The 17,790-nt window shown below is 48.2% G+C and overlaps 1 protein-coding gene across 2 annotated transcripts in view; it reads left to right on the forward strand.

Annotated features, from left to right (window-relative positions):
- Positions 1-7,780: 7,780 nt before the first annotated feature.
- ZBTB1 (zinc finger and BTB domain containing 1) overlaps positions 7,781-17,790 on the forward strand; it is an 11,923-nt gene continuing 1,913 nt past the window's right edge. Inside the window, exon 1 of one of the 2 annotated variants that reach the window (XM_009076768.1) lies at positions 7,781-9,525. In XM_009076768.1, coding sequence (XP_009075016.1) covers positions 7,806-9,525 — 1,720 coding nt within the window. In that variant the 5' untranslated portion in view covers positions 7,781-7,805. Of the gene's footprint in view, positions 9,698-17,790 lie in introns of both variants that reach the window. The other variant, XM_009076767.1, reaches the window with a different exon arrangement.

Below are 17,790 nucleotides of genomic sequence, written 5' to 3' on the forward strand. Positions count from 1 at the left end.
GCAGCAATTACGTTGGGAGTGCTCATGCCAACCAGGGCTCTGGGGTTTTAGATGTCTTCTTACTTGAACATGAGAGGCTGTTTCTTGCACGGATTTCCATTCATGCTGACAGAGCCCTGCATGTTTGGGATGGACAAAGCTCTGGTAGTTATTTACCTGCTGGATGGAAATAAAACAGCTGCTCAGAACTGAGAGAGTGAAAGTTTCCTGATAGAAATCCCAGTGTCCTTTCGCTTAGCTGTTACCATCTGGAGCTCTTGCTGGAGTCCCTCTGGGTCTCACACATGCAGTGTGAGAGGCTGTGTGTGCTGCTCAGCTGGACTTCTGGTTCCCGGGGCTGGTTCTCCTGCCCTGCCTGGGCACGGCGAGCGCTGCCACCCAGGAGTTCTGCTGTGGACACGGCGTGTGGGCACAGTCGCCGACACGATTTGCATGGGTACCGCTTATATCCTCAAACTCCTCTAGTAATTTTTTCTTTGTGCATGCTGTGTCGCTGTGAAACTCCCTAGACTTTGCTGGCTGTTGCCTTTTTTCCCCTGTATTGCACCTGTTTCATTGGATGGAGACTTTAGTGGGCTTATTATTTTATTTTTCTTTTAACATGGTGAAGGTAAACCATGAAACAATTAAGAACAGAAAGAGCCAACAAAATCTGTAGTCTGACTGTGCCACAGGTTACTGTGCCTCATTCATGTGTATCCAGCAAGTAGTTAGACCAAAGTATGACCTGTATTTAGCCAAGGATGCTCTCCTGGGAGGCATGTCTGACTTCATTTCAGGGTCTCAAGGCATGGCTAAACCAAGATGCCTCCTGAAGTTGAAAGCTGGTGTAACCTGGGGAGCCTAGCTGAAAAGGCTCATCTTTCTGCTACAAGGCATAAATTGGGTGTCATAATTTTTACCCCACTAATTGTTTCTTTTAAACATATTATTACAGAGTTGCTTGACAACTGCAAAGGTGTCAGATAAAAGATAACTGTGACTTTCTAGAGTAGTCCTTTCTGGCTAGCAAGTTACTTTAAATGACTGCATAAGGTCTCTCTAATACTTGTACTCCCTAGCTCTAACTGATCTAACTCTGTTTCTGTTCTGACACTAGTCCTTGTCTGTCAAGGAATGTTCTTACCTAAGACCATGTAGACATTTTAACTACTTCTCAGTTAGCAGCTGGGAATCATAACTTGCTAAATTTTGGCCGCTGTTGCTCATTTGTGGATGTGGATGTTGAATCGGCAGATGACTGCTGGCTGCAGAGGGATCGAGTGGCTTCAGCAGCTCGTGGCTGGGGGCTTGGGAGCATCTTACCTTTCCCTGGTTCAAATCTAGCCCAAGTGGCATGAAACTTGTTTCTATACATTGGCCACGAGTCTGTTGAAAATTAGTCAGTTCGGCCATGGGGCTGTGTCTCAAGATGAGACTCCATCACTGGAAATCGCCTCCCAGCTAGCAGGCCTGCAGGCAGCCCATTGGGAAGGCTGTGGGAGGAGGATTAATTATACCTTCAGCGCTTTGGAATCTCAGTAATGGAGCTTAATTAGATTTTCCCTGGCAGTACATGGAATTCCCATAGTTGTTTTAGTTCATGATTTAGGATACACTTGCAATGCAAACTTACCCAAACGCGCTTGGGAGGTGGATGGTGGTCACCCTGCCTCAAGTTCTCAGTCATTTTTGCAGTGTTTGTGTAAACTGAGGCACCTTCTGGGACTGCTCAGTCCCAGAGCCATCTCGGTGGCTTCCTATTGGGTATGTGTAGGTAAAAGTTGGAGCCCATCAACAGCTCCGTGGTCGATGGAGTAGCTGAACACCTAAACTTCTTGGACATGATGCAGAGAATTCACACAGGGTGTGCAAGAGTTTCTGCAGCATTTAGGACTCCAGGCCCTTTGGTGGATCTGACCCTGAAGTAACTCTCCAGGGAGCAGAGCCCCTGGGAGCCCATGCCAGGGCGGGGAGCGGAGTGAGGCTGCCATGGGCACTCGCTCGGCTGGTGTGCCGGTCTGCGGGTGACTGGGCGTTGTTTGCTTGAGGTTTTCCAGGCTCATTTTCTATTAGCACCAAATTCTCCACTCATTTATTACAGTTTTGTCCAGCCTGTTCTTGGTTTTCAAAGAAAGGCAGCCAGTAACTAAGCATGTAAGCACTGTGTTTTTGCCTGCTCAGCACTGGAAATGTTGGGTTTTGAAAACCGCCTACTAATTTTAGGAGCTGAAAGGCTCCTGAATTCTGAACTTTGTGGTATGTCTGTTTCAAAAGCAGAGAAGTTAGCAGAAGAGCTTTACCAGTTCTTTGCTTGAGGACTTGTTTTGTTTCTTTTGTTTTAAAACATTTCAGAAAACTCTAAATGTGAGGAAGTGACAGCATGGAGCTGTAGTAAATACCTGTTCTTTTTGTTAGCAGACTTACAAACATACTTGGTTAGTGTTTGCAACTTACCTTGTTCATGATCACATCTGAATAGTATCTGAGTTGCGCCCCAAAAGAAAAACTCTGCTTGAACCAAAAAACCGAGCTTGAATCAAAGCTTGAAACAAACAGCTTGAATCAAAGCGTGGCCTGTAAAAATAAATATTTACTGGGGAAATAAAATGCATATGCAGACTGAGTTTGAACATCACAGTGCAGACATCCAACCAAGGTATCTTCCGTTTTCATTTTCTTAGGTGCTTTTCTGGCATGTTGTTTCAGAACAGCTCTGCATCATTCGGTGCTGCTGGCAGTGTGGCCTGTGCTGTGTTTATGGCACAAATCAGTCACTGCTGAAGGTGGATTTACTTGTGGTCTTCGTGGACTTGTGAGGTTGGTGCCTCCAGTATCTGGGCTGTGTGCAGGTCCATTGGGCAAGTGGCTGGTGTTTGTCCTCTCTTTCCATCGGAAGAATTGGAGAGGATCAGAAATACTTACAAATTTCGGATTGACAAACTTGCCTGTGTGGAGGTTTAATTTCCCAAGACACTCAGCGTTTAATACATGCAGAAGATAGCTCCTGCTGGCCTCAGCTGCTGCCAGTGATGTTTCCCTGTGTGAATAAACTGCACAACCAAAAAGTGCGAGCCAGACTTATTGCAAACACCAAAACACCGGAAAGGTTGAAATGACTTGTCCCGGCACTACTGGGATGATGATGTCCAAGGCAGCATTCATGGCTGTGAGGTTCTACTTTTTGTCCCCTGCTCTCGTTCGCTGCACATCCTCCAACCGAGTGGGGACCTTGTCTTGTTGCTGCTCAAATCCAGGTCTGGACAGATCCAGAGGATGAGCTGTGTAAGGAAGGGAACCTTTGCTAAGAGGGCTGGAAGACTGTACTGTGATATATACATGTGTACAGCGGCAGCTGAATTAATCCTGCATTAATTACTTGTCTCTACACTTAACTTTGAGACCTTGGGTTTTCTGTAAGAAGTCCTGTTTTAAATTTATCTCCTGAGTTTTTTGCCAAAGCAAACTTCAAAAATAGTTTGCAGTGCTGAACCACCCACATGGATGATAAATGCAGATCTCTGCTGTCCTAGCAATTAAAGTATCAAACTAATGATAGGTACAGTTTTCTGGGAGCTTGCTCTCGATGGGAAGGAGTTTGTCTGCAGGCCTGGCATACTTGCTGATGGCAGAGGGGTGGCAGAACTGGGAATTTGGGATTCAGCTCCCACTCTGAAGGGGTGAGTGCTGTAACTGTTTTCCACCTATTCCCCAGCAAAAGCATGTCTATATTTTTACCCGTTCTGCCCAAGTCCCTGCAGCTTGGCTTTTCCCAGCAGCTTCCCTCCACCATTTAGCCCCTAATTGCACCCATTTCTAATTCCCACTGCTGCTTCCTAGTCCCAGTCCCCTCCTTTTGGCTCAGCACTCTGCTCCCAGCCTGCCTCTCCCTGCTCTCCAGCTTCCCAGAGGTTTTCAGTCACATCCTACTTACTTTTCCCAGTCTTCCCATATTTTCACTACATGCCCTCCTGGCCTGGCTCTTGTCAGCTGGAACAGACGTGTCCCCACGCAGCTAGCAGGGAGGATGCTGCACCCGGCGCAGTGTGTGGAGGAACCCCTGGCAAGCTCTGCTGCCGGCTTGGGACTCCGAGGAGGTGGCACACCAAGTCGTGGAGTGCTTTGGGTTGGAAGTGACCTTTAAAGGTCACCCAGCCCAGCCCTCCACAGTGAGCAGGGACAGGAACTAGACCAGGTTGCTCAGAGCCCTATCCAACCTTGCCTTGAATGTTTCCAGGGATGGGGCACCCACCACCTCTCTGCGTAGCTGTGCCAGTGCCTCACCATCCTCATCATAAAATTATTTCTTCCCTCTGTCTGAATTGACCCCTCTGCAGTCCAAACCATGGCAGAGCTCTGTGCAGAACAGGGGTTTCTCTGCGGGTGGGATGGCTCAGGCAGGCCCTCCTGTACCAAGGAGCTGCAGGAGGATGAAGTGTTCTCAGCAAGGCTGTAAGATGAGATTTTAGGAGCTAACAAAAATCTAAGTGTGAACAAACTGATAATTTTTATCTTCTTCTCTGCCTCAAGCTTATAACTTGGCCAGATTCAGGCAGATTTTTATACCACGCCACACAGCCAAGACATAAGGCTTTCTCCCACATTAGGCGTCTCTTCAAAGATTGTGGAAGATAAACTTTTTTAAGAGAAAAAATAATAATCCGCATAGATGAAAGCTTTTTCTTAGCCTCATTTTTGGAACTGTTTTGGCTGAACTTTTCTTTGAAGGGGGAAGAAACATAAATCAGTCCAAAGCAGACAATTGAGAAGGAAAGTTTAGCCTTTGCTGGTTGAAATGTATCAAAGTTTTAAAAAGCCCATCACAGGCTCTTGTGGTGGGAAGGGTTGGCAGCAGGTTAATGCAGCGTCCAGAGGGAAGGTGCCAGTGGTTGATGAACATGCACAACCTCAAAACACTCTGGTTTGGGCCCTGTGTGCAGTACTGGGGACGTGTCTGAGCACCTTGCCATCCTGGGCAAGCGACCTCAGCCTTTGTTCCCAGAGTGGTGTTAGGGTGGGCATTGCCACTGGGTTGTTGTCGTGTGTCAGGACACACGTGCTGAAAGCTCTGCAGGACTTCCTGTGCCAAAAGGAGAAATATCTTTCACCTTTTTCAGAGAAGAAGGAATTTAGAAAGGGCGAGTTTGTGTGCTGTCACTGTCCCCACTGTTTGGAAAGGCCCTGGTCTGCAGGTGTGTGCAGACAGTGCGTCACCACCTCTTGGTATAGGCTTGCTGCTCGTACTGCTGCTGGCTAGTGGAGGACACGGTAGAGTACTTTTAGTGCAGAAAACACACAGTTAAATAGAACATTTAAACCCTGCCCCTTTGTGGTGATGGGGAGATGCACACACGCTGTCCCAAGCCTCTTCTGGTTGTGTTGGCAGTTCACACAGAGGCCAGTGGTGCCTCAGAATGCACCTTCTCATTTTCTTACTGTTTTTCACTCTTGTAATGTGCAAGTTGAAGTAAATTCTTTGTCATTATGCAGCTGCTGTTCTTGATACAATAGATTGAATTACACTTACGCATCTAATGGATTACCTCAAATCCAAAACACGTTACCACTTGCAAGAATATAAAGTGCACTTTTATTATTACTTGATGTTGAGAGCTTTGCTGTTTTCCACAGCAACATCAGAAGTTACCCAGTGACCTAGTCAATAATCAGTTTCTGTAGAAAAGGCATGATTTTTTTCAAAGTCTCTGCCTTCCAAAGCCAGCACTTTGCAAGTTACTAAGACAGCCAGGAAATGAACTCTGTGCAAGGAGCTGCATTTTTGCAGGGAGCACTGCTGGGCCAAACCCGTGCCAGGATTGTTGTGTCGGAGCACTTGCTGAGTGCTGGGTGTGGAGGGCTGGGCTGAGAGGAGAGGAGAGGAGCAGCTGCTGTTCAGATTCTTGCCGTCAGCACGGTTCAATTCAAGTCTCAGGGTTCCTCTTGCCCCGCAGGGTCTGGTGCTGGGGGTGATCCCCAGGTGCTGCCGCGTGCGTGGGCAGTGGGGAGTGCTGCTGGGTGGGGTGAGCGCGTTTCCTCCTGGCAGTCCCGCATGGAATGGAATGAGGAGCAGGGACGTAATGCTGGGTTTGCCGTGCAACGAGCCAGGCAACGCCCGTGACCTGCGAATTCAACACTGCTTGAGGGACTGAGCTTCTCTAACCGTTGCGCCCCTCGAGGAGATGTAAGCTGTTGGGGGAGTAGAAAAAGGGAGCGTTTGTGTGTGTGTTGCATTGATGTTTTGGGCAGTTGAAAGAATAGTTGCAAATCAATCCATCATTGAGTGCTAAAATGCCACTTATTGTGTGCTGTTTGCCAGCGTGCGCTTCATTTGTACACATCTCTTAGAGTTACTCGAATTGTTTGCCATGACGTTTTAAAATGTTAAGAATGCTCATTACTGCTTTAGGTTTTTCATTCAGTGAGGGCATTCTTTATACCTTCCTTTGTTTTCTCACCCCCTCTCCCTGTGCGGTTAGAACAGATTGTGTGTATCAGTAAAGGTTTTCCGAAGTGAGTCGTGACTAGCTGTTGGATCTGGCCACCCTTGGCTAGGTTTATCGGCTATAAATCAAACACACACCTGCTGTACACAATGAATTTCTTCTGGATAATGTTGTTAACATAGGCCAGTGTGCTTTCTTCCTCTTTTCTCTTGAGGACAAGTTGGTGCGTTCACTGGCAGACCTTTCCCTGCAGTTGTGTCGAGGCTTCGTTTCGCCGTAGCTCCACCTCTGGCTTGGTGGCTCTCTCAGTTCTCCATTGCTGAGCTTTTCTTTGTCCGGTTTCCCATCTACGTGTCTCGGTTACATTTCAGCATGCAGAACGAGCGGTTTTGAGAGCAGCTGGAGGCACAGCGTGCACCACTTCCTGCCTCTGCAGCCCCCGTGGGTGTCACGCAGCTCGCCTGGCCACCCTCTGCCGCGGTGCTGCGGGCGGGACATGCCACCGCACTGCCCACCGTGCCCGAGAGCGCATCTGGGGCTGCAGTGCCTGGTCTGCAGTGCCCTGTGTGCCCCAGATTGTGTCTGGGGCTGCAGGGCCTGGTGCCATGGGTGGGATGTGCCACCGCGCTGCCCACCGTGCCCCAGAGCGTGTCTAGGGCTCAGGGCTTGGTCTGCACTGCCCACCATGCCTGAAAGCATGCCTGGGGCTGCAGGACCTGGTCTGCAGTGCCCTGTGTGCCCCCGAGCACGTCTGGGGCTGCAAGGCCTGGTCTGCGGGGCCTGGCGGCGCGGGGAGCAGGACGTGGGGCCAGGCTGTGTGGGTGCCCCGCTGACATCTGCCGTTTCCTTTGATGGGGAGGGGAGCAGCGGTTTGAGCCTGGCCTGGTCTCCGTGTGCGCGGCAGTGTGTGCCCGCTGGGCCTGCAGGTGAAGAGGCGAGTGGTTTGTCAGCCAGCTCACCTCGTGGAGGTGCTGCCCTGGGGCCCTCTGGCAGCTGTCTGCCTCGGGAAGTGTTTGAAGTTCTGCATTCAGAGCTCCTATCTCACAGTCCTGGCTGTAGGACTCTGAGATGTATTTGCTGATGTATATTCTAGCAGCATAGCTCTCACTGACATGTGTGGTGGTTAAATTTATGAGTTTACTAGTCTTGTGAGCCTAGTGGTGAGCACACGGAATTACAGATGCTTTCACTGGCATCAGGATTCATAAGTAGTTACCGGCAGAGATCTCCAGACAGGAAGTTGTACCACAAACCGTCAGAATAGGAAGATCTAGAGAGCAAAAAGGTGGCAGTTCCTCCCTACGATTAGGTAGGGTTTGGGTTTTGTGCTCATGGTTTAACAGATACCTTCTTCTTTGTGCAGGGCTCTAATCAGAGTGCAAGATGGCAAGAACCAGCCACAGCAACTATGTCCTTCAGCAGCTGAACAACCAAAGAGAGTGGGGCTTTCTGTGCGACTGCTGCATCGCCATCGATGACATTTATTTTCAGGCACATAAAGCAGTCCTTGCTGCCTGCAGTTCCTATTTTAGGATGTTTTTTATGAACCATCAACACACTACAGCCCAGCTGAATCTGAGCAACATGAAGATTAGCGCTGAATGCTTTGATCTTATTTTACAGTTCATGTATTTAGGAAAAATTATGACAGCCCCTGCCAACTTTGAGCAATTTAAAGGGGCCATGAACTATTTACAGCTATACAATGTGCCTGAATGTCTAGAAGATATACAGGACACAGACTCATCTAGCTTAAAATGTTCATCTTCTGCTTCTAGCACCCAGAATAACAAAATGATATTTGGTGTGAGGATGTATGAAGACACACTTGCTAGAAGTGGCAGCGAAGTGAACAGGTGGGGCATGGAGCCACCAAGTTCCACAGTGAACACCTCCCATAACAAAGAGCCTGAGGAAGAAGCTTTGCACCTAAGCAGCTTCCCCGAGCAGCTGTTTGATGTCTGCAAAAAAACCACCACGTCCAAGTTCTCCCACTCGAAGGAGCGCGTGTCGCACTCGCGCCGCTTTGGGCGGAGCTTCACCTGTGACAGCTGCGGCTTCAGTTTCAGCTGCGAGAAGCTACTGGATGAGCACGTGTTAACATGCACCAACAGGCATTCCTACCAAAGCGCCAGGTACTACAGTGCCGAGAAAATAGACTTTAGTGAAAAGGACTCTGCTTCTAAAATGATCTCCACGCAAACAGAGAAGTACAAGGGGGACTCGAGCCACGCTGCAGATGAATCTTCGTCTCCCGTGTCAAACATCACGAGCAGGAAAAGCAGCACGGTTGCCTCTGAGACATCAGGTGAAGAAGGAAGTAGAGCCTCTGAGAGGAAGAGGATCATCATCAAGGTGGAACCAGAGGACAATCCTACAGATGAGCTGAAGGATTTTAATATCATTAAGGTGACAGACAAAGACTGCAATGAGTCCTCTGACAACGATGACCTAGATGATGAGCAGGAAGAGCCACTTTACAGATACTATGTCGAGGAGGAGATGAGAGAGAAGAGAAGTGCTCGGAAGACTTTGAAGCCCCGTTTGTCCATGGATGAGGATGAAAGGAAGTGTTTGAAAAGCCCACGGCACCTTAACAGGAAAGCTTCTTCAGTGCAGGAAGATGTGGAGAATGCTCCCTGTGAACTTTGTGGGCTAACAATCACTGAGGAAGATTTGTCCTCTCATTATTTATCCAAACACATAGAAAATATATGTGCTTGTGGCAAGTGTGGTCAAATACTGGTCAAAGGCAAGCAGTTACAGGATCATGCACAGACCTGTGGAGAACCCCAGGACCTGACCATGAATGGGATCAGAAACTCTGAGGAGAAAATGGACTTGGAAGAAAACCCCGAGGAGCAGTCAGAAATAAGGGACATGATGTTTGCAGAGATGCTAGAGGACTTCAGGGACAGTCACTTCCCCATGAACAGCCTTCAAAAGAAACAGTTATACAAGCATTCTGCCTGTCCTTTCCGATGCCCTAATTGCAGCCAGCGCTTTGAAACCGAAAACCTAGTGGTTGAACATATGTCGAGCTGCCTGGAGCAAGATCTGTTTAAGAACTCCATGATGGAAGAGAACGAGAGGGATCACAGGCGTAAGCACTTCTGCAATCTCTGCGGGAAGGGATTTTACCAGCGCTGCCACTTGCGGGAACACTATACCGTTCACACCAAGGAGAAACAGTTTGTTTGTCAGACATGTGGGAAGCAGTTCTTAAGAGAGCGCCAGTTGCGGCTCCACAATGATATGCACAAGGGCATGGCCAGGTATGTCTGTTCCATTTGTGATCAAGGAAACTTCCGAAAACATGACCATGTACGGCATATGATATCTCACTTATCCGCTGGAGAGACTATATGCCAGGTCTGCTTTCAGATATTCCCAAGTAATGAGCAACTGGAGCAGCACATGGATGTTCACCTGTATACATGTGGAGTTTGTGGAGCAAAGTTTAATTTGAGGAAAGATATGAGATCTCACTATAATGCCAAGCATTTGAAAAGAACATGAGCATAAACATACTGTTAAAGCATTAAGCTGGCAGCAGAGAGAACACCAAAGCAAAGCATAAGTATAGTAGAAAAAAATTGAAAAGGAAAAAAAATTTGAAAATAAGTATCTTTTTTTATCATTTTTTAAGACCCTCTTAACCATAGGTGTCTATTTAGGTTCATTAAGTATATAGCTTTGAAAAGCATCATGTGTTTAATTATTACATTTTCACTGTTTCCTAATATCAGTTTCTGTTCTTAATTTTATTGTTTTACTAAGTAGATATACAAATCATAATTTTTAAACTGTAGATTAAAAGCACAATGTTACCCCTTCACTGACTGCTATTAAACAGTTCTCGGATCCATGTCCAGAAGATGAGTGCTTTAATATTTCCATGTGTTGTTTCTTCATGGGAGAATTTTAGGTCACAGTGATTAATGTGCAAGAGCATAATTGTTGATGACCCCCAAATTAAATCTCAGAAGGAACGAGGCCCAGCGATGGCAGGAGGTGGTGCTTTGCTCGCTGCTGTGCCGCGGGGCAGCGTTGGCTGTCCTGGTGCCCTGCCGCTAGTGAGACCTTGCAGGCTCGGAGGGAAAGGCAGTTACTGACTGGGGGGGTAACCGAGGACTTCCCAGCAGTGATTGTTTTCCACACCTGCAGTCCTAGCAGAACTGTACTGTGGGCCTTTGTTACGCTCTGCTCCTCTGTGGGTGTGCGTACCCTGCTGGTCCTGCTGTGCGAGGGAGTGGTGGGTTTCTAGAACCAGCCTGGCCGTGTGCGCTGACAGCTTGTTGTCCCCGGGCTGTGAGCTGTGCCTTGCTGCTGTGTGGGGAAGTTAAGGCAGGAGGGGTGTGGAAACAGCCATTGCCTGGGCGGGAGGGGAATGGGGAGTGTGGCTCGTGTGAGCCTTAGGTTCTTTCTGCTTGTTCTCATGATACCTTATGAATGTTCTGTTTCTTGACAATAATATAACAAGAAAAGACTGCAGTTTGCTTAATAAATGTAAAACCATTTTATATTTTTTAGATTCCTTTCTGATTCTAGCAGAGCCCTAATCTGTGTAGCTTGTCTCTCGATTTAATTGAATTTAAAAATCCTGCTAGGTGCAGCTGACATTGATTCAGTGAGGCTCTTTGCCCTTCAAGAGCATGACTGGCTTGACTTGGCACCAGCTGTTGAAACATTTGTTAAGTGCACGACTTGTGATGGGGGGAGGAAAGGATCCTAATGTGTGATAGTGGAGAAAAGGATTAACAAATAAAATCTAGCAGTACTTTCTCTGGCAGATCTCACTTACCAAAGAGGGTGGTAGTGATGCTGTTTCCCGCTGAGCCACAGAGGCTCAGCACGAGGCAGTTGGACTAGATGGTCGTTGTAGGTCCCTCCCAGTGAAATAGTCTGTCATCTCGTGTGCCAGTGGTGGGGCTGAGAATCGGAGCTGAGGGGCTGGTCCAGGGCTTTCACAGCCTGGTCGTTGTTGGAGTTGTTTCTTGGGGGTTGTATACAGTATCGAGCTTCAGTGTGAGACTGTTTAGAGAAATCAATATAGTTGAGAATCCTCACTGTAACTACTAAAATTCGCTTGGGCTGCCTTGCATTTATTCAGTTTTTGGTGTGCATTAGTGTTTCTCTTAGCAGATGTGTGTGTGTCTGCAGTGATGGAGAAGGACTCCCCCAGCCCTGAGCCAGCTGCTGGGGCAGTTCGGGCCTTGAGCACCTTGCTGGAGCTGCTCAGACCCTCTGTCTTCTTGTACGCCGCTTAACCCAGCCCTGAGTAGCCCTGGGGCCACAAAGGGCGCAGGCGTGAATGCGGTCCAGCATCTCAGATAATTCAGAGCTTTTCCTCCTCAGGATTTATTCCACGTTCCCCTGTGGAAGAGTTCAGGAAAAAAGCAGGATGGGTATTTTCACACCTTTTAGCATTGCAGTTGTTGCTAAGGTGATTGTAAGACTCTTCCAAAGACAAACTATTTAACTATAATGATTGTCTTAGAGATGAAGTCGTTAGTGAGGTGCTGTGGTGGAAGAGCTGGGGGTTAATACACTGCACACAATTCTGACCTGCACGTTATCGGTCCCAGTATCAGGGCGGCTGCACTGGGCGAAGCAGCCAAGGGCAGTGAGGGAGCACTGGGGTCACTGGCGCTGGAGGGGTGGGAGGCAGTGCTGAGGGCAGGGGCAGCAAACCCCAGCGGTGTTGTGGAGCGGGTGGCACTGGCAGCGCCGGGGGCTGTGAGCCAGGGTGGGATGGCTCCGAGGGATCCTTCCGAGCACAGCAAAGGGCTGGGGCATTTATGGAGCCTCCTGCTCAGGACCAGGAGTCCGTGTTTGCAGCCTGTTGGTCTGAACTTGGCCCAGAAACGTTTCACAGAGTTACTTCCTCGTGCGAGCAGGACCTGCCAACGGCAGAAGTGAGCGGGGGAACTGGGGCTGATGCTGTTTGTGTCCTAGCTGACTCTACAAACGCCCCGGAGTACCTTTGTTTCTCAGTTATAAGCTGTGTTGTAGTAGCCTTTCGAAGGGAAGTTCGTTACACCTTTCCAGCTGAACTTGGATTCGTGTTTTTTCCTGTTCTGGTGAAACAAAACCCAATGCCTGGGAGTTCACGTGGATCGATGTTCAGGCTAAGGCTCACAAATGGCATGAATTGCACTGCAGGGGAGCTCGAGTGGATTGGCTTGTGTGTGGGCAGAGAAAACCAGGATGACTGAAGTAGCCTGAGAAGTGATTGGGGAGTATAGAAGAACAATTCAGAGGTGGTAAGGCATAAACCAGTCAGCCTGACTTGCAAGTAGATGGGAGAGTGTTTAAAGTGAGGTGTAACAGCATGCAGGAACAGCATGGGGCTGTGAAAGTAAAGGCCTGGAGTGACAGGAGGAATTTGGCTGCTGAGAATGGGGAGAAGGTCTGGGCATGGAGGCAGTGAGTGGTGTCTCCTGAGTGTTCTCCCCACAGAGGGACAACATCCACAGGAGACTGAAATGATGGTGTTTCTTGCTCCTACCATGATAAAAATGACTCAATGTGGAGACGGAATGAGAGCTGACAGGAGAAAAAAAGTAGATTGCAGTTATGATATCCTAGCAATTTTGCTGTTACTTGAAAGACAGTGAAAGGGAAGCAAAAATTCTTCATTCAGAGTTCTGTTTACTCCGATTTGTACTTCTCAGTCACCATGGCATAGTTCCTTTGTATCTCCTTAGTGCACTGCCTGGAGCCTCAGAGTGTGAAAGCACTTAGGGGTCTTTAGGAGTGGAGGTGTAAGAGTGTCACATTGCACATGGCATAGGCAGGAAGAAAAAAGATTTGCTGGATGCCCAGAGTTGCTATTGCTGTTTTTGGAGGGCCTCTCTCTGTTCTGTCGGTTCCTGGCTGTGGCAGTGGTGTGGGCTGCAGCCCTGAAAACAATTCATATATAGCCAGCCTGGCCCTTAGTGCTCAGGATTTACTGCAAGTGAAAAAGCAGGAATTCGTGGCAACCTGGAATGAGCTTTGAACTAGCATGAAAGCTGCTGAGCTTCTGTTTCAGTTCGAGAGGAGCTGTTTCAGATGTTAATATATACATACTTGTAATGCTTATTGGCGACTTGTTTTGCGTTTGTGTGTAATGATGCCAGTACCCAACAGGTCTGTGGAGAATTTTGATTTGAATAATTAGACTATCTCAGAACTCTAATTTATGCTTTTATTAGGGGACTTCTCTATTCAATATTTTCAGTTGATGGAGAAAATACAGTTCAGCATATTTTTATACAGAGCTCAAGACAGAAAATGCCCTGCCCTGGAGAATATATTAAAAGCACATTGTCATAGAAGGGAATAGTTTGCCTGCGCTGTTGCATTTGCACACACTAGTGCCAAACCATCGTGAGTGTGTTGGCTGTTGGTGAGGACACGGACTTGCTCCTGGAGGCAGTGCCACCTCGGGTCCTGGCAGTGCCTTCCTCCTGCCCCTTAGCTTCGGCTCTCAGCTCCCTGTGCCCCTGCCCGTAGTCAGAGGGCTCCTGTCTGCGCAGCTCCGTGGTGAACTCACCTAGCAACAGGCCCTTGGGATTCCCCGTGGGGCTGCTTTTCGGCTGGACCAGTTCCCTGCTGTGCTTCCCTCTCCATCTCTGTGTCAGACCTCGTGCAGGCACAATGGAAGGGGTGGCAGAAGGGGAGAAAGTAGTGGCTGGGATGGGGCTTGTTTGCCTAACGAGCTGTACCAGAGCTCCGAGCATGTCCCGAGCCTAACTCGGTCTCTGTCTCCCCCAAACATCCTCGTGGAATCTGAGCTCCTGCATCCATCTCCCATTTCCTGATAAGGAAAAAGGCAGCCCAGTCTCTCACAAATGAGACACATCCCTGCTATCTGCCCTCTTCGTGAGAACTGGAACCCTTCCTGTGTTCAGCTCATCCCACAAATATGCTCTGGAGCTTTCTCGGTCCTTCCCGGCGCGCAGTGCTCCGCGCCCTGGGCTGGTGTGGTTGGGCTGGCCACAGGCCAGGAATGAGCTGGGCCCCTTGTCTGGCCAAGCACCAGGAGCGCTCCCACCTTCCTCTGGCCTTTGTGCCCTCCAGCTGTGGGCCCAGATGCAGCTCTGCTGCTGCTCAGTGCAGCTGGTGCCCAGGGCGCAGGGCGCGAGGTGCTGGCAGGACCTTCCTGCCCTGTGTGCCTGCTGCTGGCTCTTAAGTGCTGCTTAATCTGGAAGGGTTAAAAATCAAAGACTCTGACTTCCCTCATTCTGTTGGTTTGATGCTTGTCACAGACTTAAAGGCCCACAAGAGAAGCATGACTAATCTGACTTTATAAAGTCTGCTGAAGGCCAGAAATTAGGAACATGTTTTTGAAAGCTGACATTTCTCTAGTTCTCAGCTATAAACTAGTTTTCTGTGTTTTCCTCCGGCTTAAAAAAACCCCCTAAAATATTTCTGTGCAGTGTATTCTTGGGATGTGTGAGTAGGCTGAGATTCTGCCGGGAAAAGATGCCAAAAATCAGGGCACATTGTATAAATTGTCTTTTGCCACTTTTACAGTCACTTCTACAATTCTGGAATGAACTGATTTTATTTTTTTATGCAGGAAGGCAAACCTCAGTTTGTAACAGGGCAACAGAGCCCATGACTCAGGAGTCACTTCATCCTGGCTATAAATACTCTGCCTGAAGCAGGCAGCCCATGTTCCTCTCGTGGGTGTGAATGGCCAGTGCCAGCTCCTCAGGGAAGTGCTGCCAGGTCTTTGTCAGGGGATTTGTGCCCTCAAATGTTGTGTAGGGTGGGTGGCTTCCTTTAAATTTAAGACACAGGGAAACAAAGCATTGTGTTTTTAGAGAAACTCTGCAGTAATTCATGCACATTTCCAATGCAGAAGTAATTAGAAGTATGTTTTAAAGGTTCCTATTAATGTATTCCAGGGAACATAACAAAACTGAGAGGTGAGGAATGAGCAGATAGCCCTGGCCAGGCTGTGGCTGCTCTGTGGAGCCAGCATGGCACATCTCACCCTGAGAACCTCCAGGTGCAGTTGTGTTCACTATCTTTGGCTCTCCTGCGAGAAAATAAAAAGGTTTTTCCTGTGCCTTCTGGCTTACTTAAACCATAGTAAACCTTCCTGCAGCTACAACTACAAAAACAATGCTGCATCTAGACTTTTCGGTGGGAGAAACAAAATAGCCCTTTCAGAGGTCACGAAGTTCCCCCTCTGACAAAGTCCTGCTGCTGCTATTGTTTTCACTCAGACTCAACTGGTTGGGTATTTTTGTTGCAAATAAGGCATGATGGTAGATAAGTATGTCTTGTGGCTCTGGAGACATCCCGGGACTCCTGACAGGCAGTGAGAAGAGAGCATTCCTTAAAGGCCTCCAAACCCTGGGAGCTGTGTGGATTGTAGGAAATCAGGACTGTCGTAAATCCTTGGCTTCTCAGCTTGTCTGTGAGGCAAAGTGCCACCAGTGTCAGCAGTTGCCAGGGGCTCTGCAGCAGCATTGCCAACATGAAAGATGCAAAACTCAGTCTTTCTCCCTCCCTTGTCCCCCATCCCCCCAATGACAAGGTTGCTACTTTAAAATTTCATATTTTTGGCTCTTCTATTTGCCTTCTGTTTTTGAAATGGAAAGTTTTGCTTTCTCCCTGTTTTAAAACAATGACTAGAGCTAAGAACTTGCCTTTTTAATAGTTCTGACATGTTCAATTGAACCTACACAACTCAGTAATACCTGTTCTCTCCTTTTTTAGGTAACCATCCCACTACATTGGGGATGGTCACCAGAGGGACTTCTGCTTCTGGCTCCCCTGAAAATGAATGGGAGAAATAACATATTGTCCTTCTCTCCATGGCAAAAGCCCCAGAGACATGAAAGTTTGTGGAAATGCAGATATATGCTGGCTAAAAATAGAGTTTGCTGAATACCATAGATTGCTTTTGGTTTTGGCAGCAGATGCACCAGACTTGTGGCATGGGTCTCGCTCCTGCCTTTCGCACACGCCGTCGTTAGAGCATTTGTTCGGGATGCTAAAGGTGGTGCCTCTGCTTCCTCCCTGCCCGTGGGGTTCCCACTGGCACCTGCTGCTGGAGAGTCCCAGCTACCAAACTGCTGAGGTTCTGCTTCCTAGCCATGGACTGCGTAATTACTTAGGCAAAGTAGAAACATTTTAAGAGACAAAATCTAGAATATCCTCCTTCAGCAAAGAATAGATGCAGCAATACTGCAGTAGGAAAAATACAGGGTAGGAACCCTTGGAACAGGTGAAGAAATTGCTTTAGCGTGTGCCACGGCCCAGGAGGGAGCTTGGATCTCCACGCTGCACAGCTCTCAGGGAGATTAAGCAGAGGCTGGGTACACTTACATGTGCTGTAAAAGAGGCCACTGCAGTCTGCGTGCCTGGAAGCCTGAGGGTGAGCCCCACCTCTCCTGCTCTCAGCCAGGGTTGTGTTTCACTCACAGGTTACTGGCTGTTGCTGACGTGCTCAGTTCTGCCAGAAAAGACAGAGGTCCTGACAAACAGAAACATAAAAACTGGACGATAACTCAGTTAAGACACGAGAGCTTAGAGTAATTGTTACAGTTCTTTCAGCTTTAGTTGGCTGTGCAAAGAGTTAAACAGTTCAAAGGCAGTTTCCTTTGGAGAATGTTTATTTGATCAAGTTCAGTATGGCTTTAGACCCCAAATAGAAACACCAACTTCAAACAGAGCACTACTATGAGAGCAGGAATAGTCTGTGGCCTTCCACAGACCTCACAGGCTATGTTGGTTTGTTACACAGAGTCAAAACAAAGATGTCCCTTAGAACAGATATACATTAACTCAGTGTATTTCACACACCACATCTTTTATCTCCCATCTACTTGTCTCCCTGGTCATTTGGGCTGTGCCAGAGTGACTGAGATCCTGGATGAACTATGGACTTCTCAGTGAAAAGCATATATGGTGTGATTGGACCAGCCATGCTACTCAGATCAGTACAGAAGAGGCTTTGAGTGCTACTGCTCCTGTTTACTAGGTCTCAAGTGCTATATCCTTCGAATTTTGAACAGTGCTTATCTTTGCTTCTTGGTTCCCTTCACGTTGCAGAACACAGGGTGAGGAAAGCCCAATGGGTGCTTATCTTAAAGGGAGTCTGGGAGACCCTGTGGGCTGAGGGGCCTTGGGGCTTCTTTCTAGAGCTCCTTAGCTGGCTGAATCTTCAGCCTTCTAATAACTGCAGTAAGCATTAAGAAAGCATTATTAATACATGATGAGGTACGGCAAGCTCAGCCACGTCCTGGCTCCATCTCCGGAGCACGACGCCCACTGGCTGATGGCTGACGGCTCTGGGCTCTGGGCTCAGGGCTCTGGGCTTACAGCTCTGGGCTCATAGCTCAGGGCTCTGGCCTCACAGCTC

This window comes from Acanthisitta chloris, unplaced genomic scaffold, assembly GCF_000695815.1.
Source record: "Acanthisitta chloris isolate BGI_N310 unplaced genomic scaffold, ASM69581v1 scaffold34176, whole genome shotgun sequence".
In the NCBI taxonomy this organism is placed as follows: Eukaryota; Metazoa; Chordata; class Aves; order Passeriformes; family Acanthisittidae; genus Acanthisitta; species Acanthisitta chloris.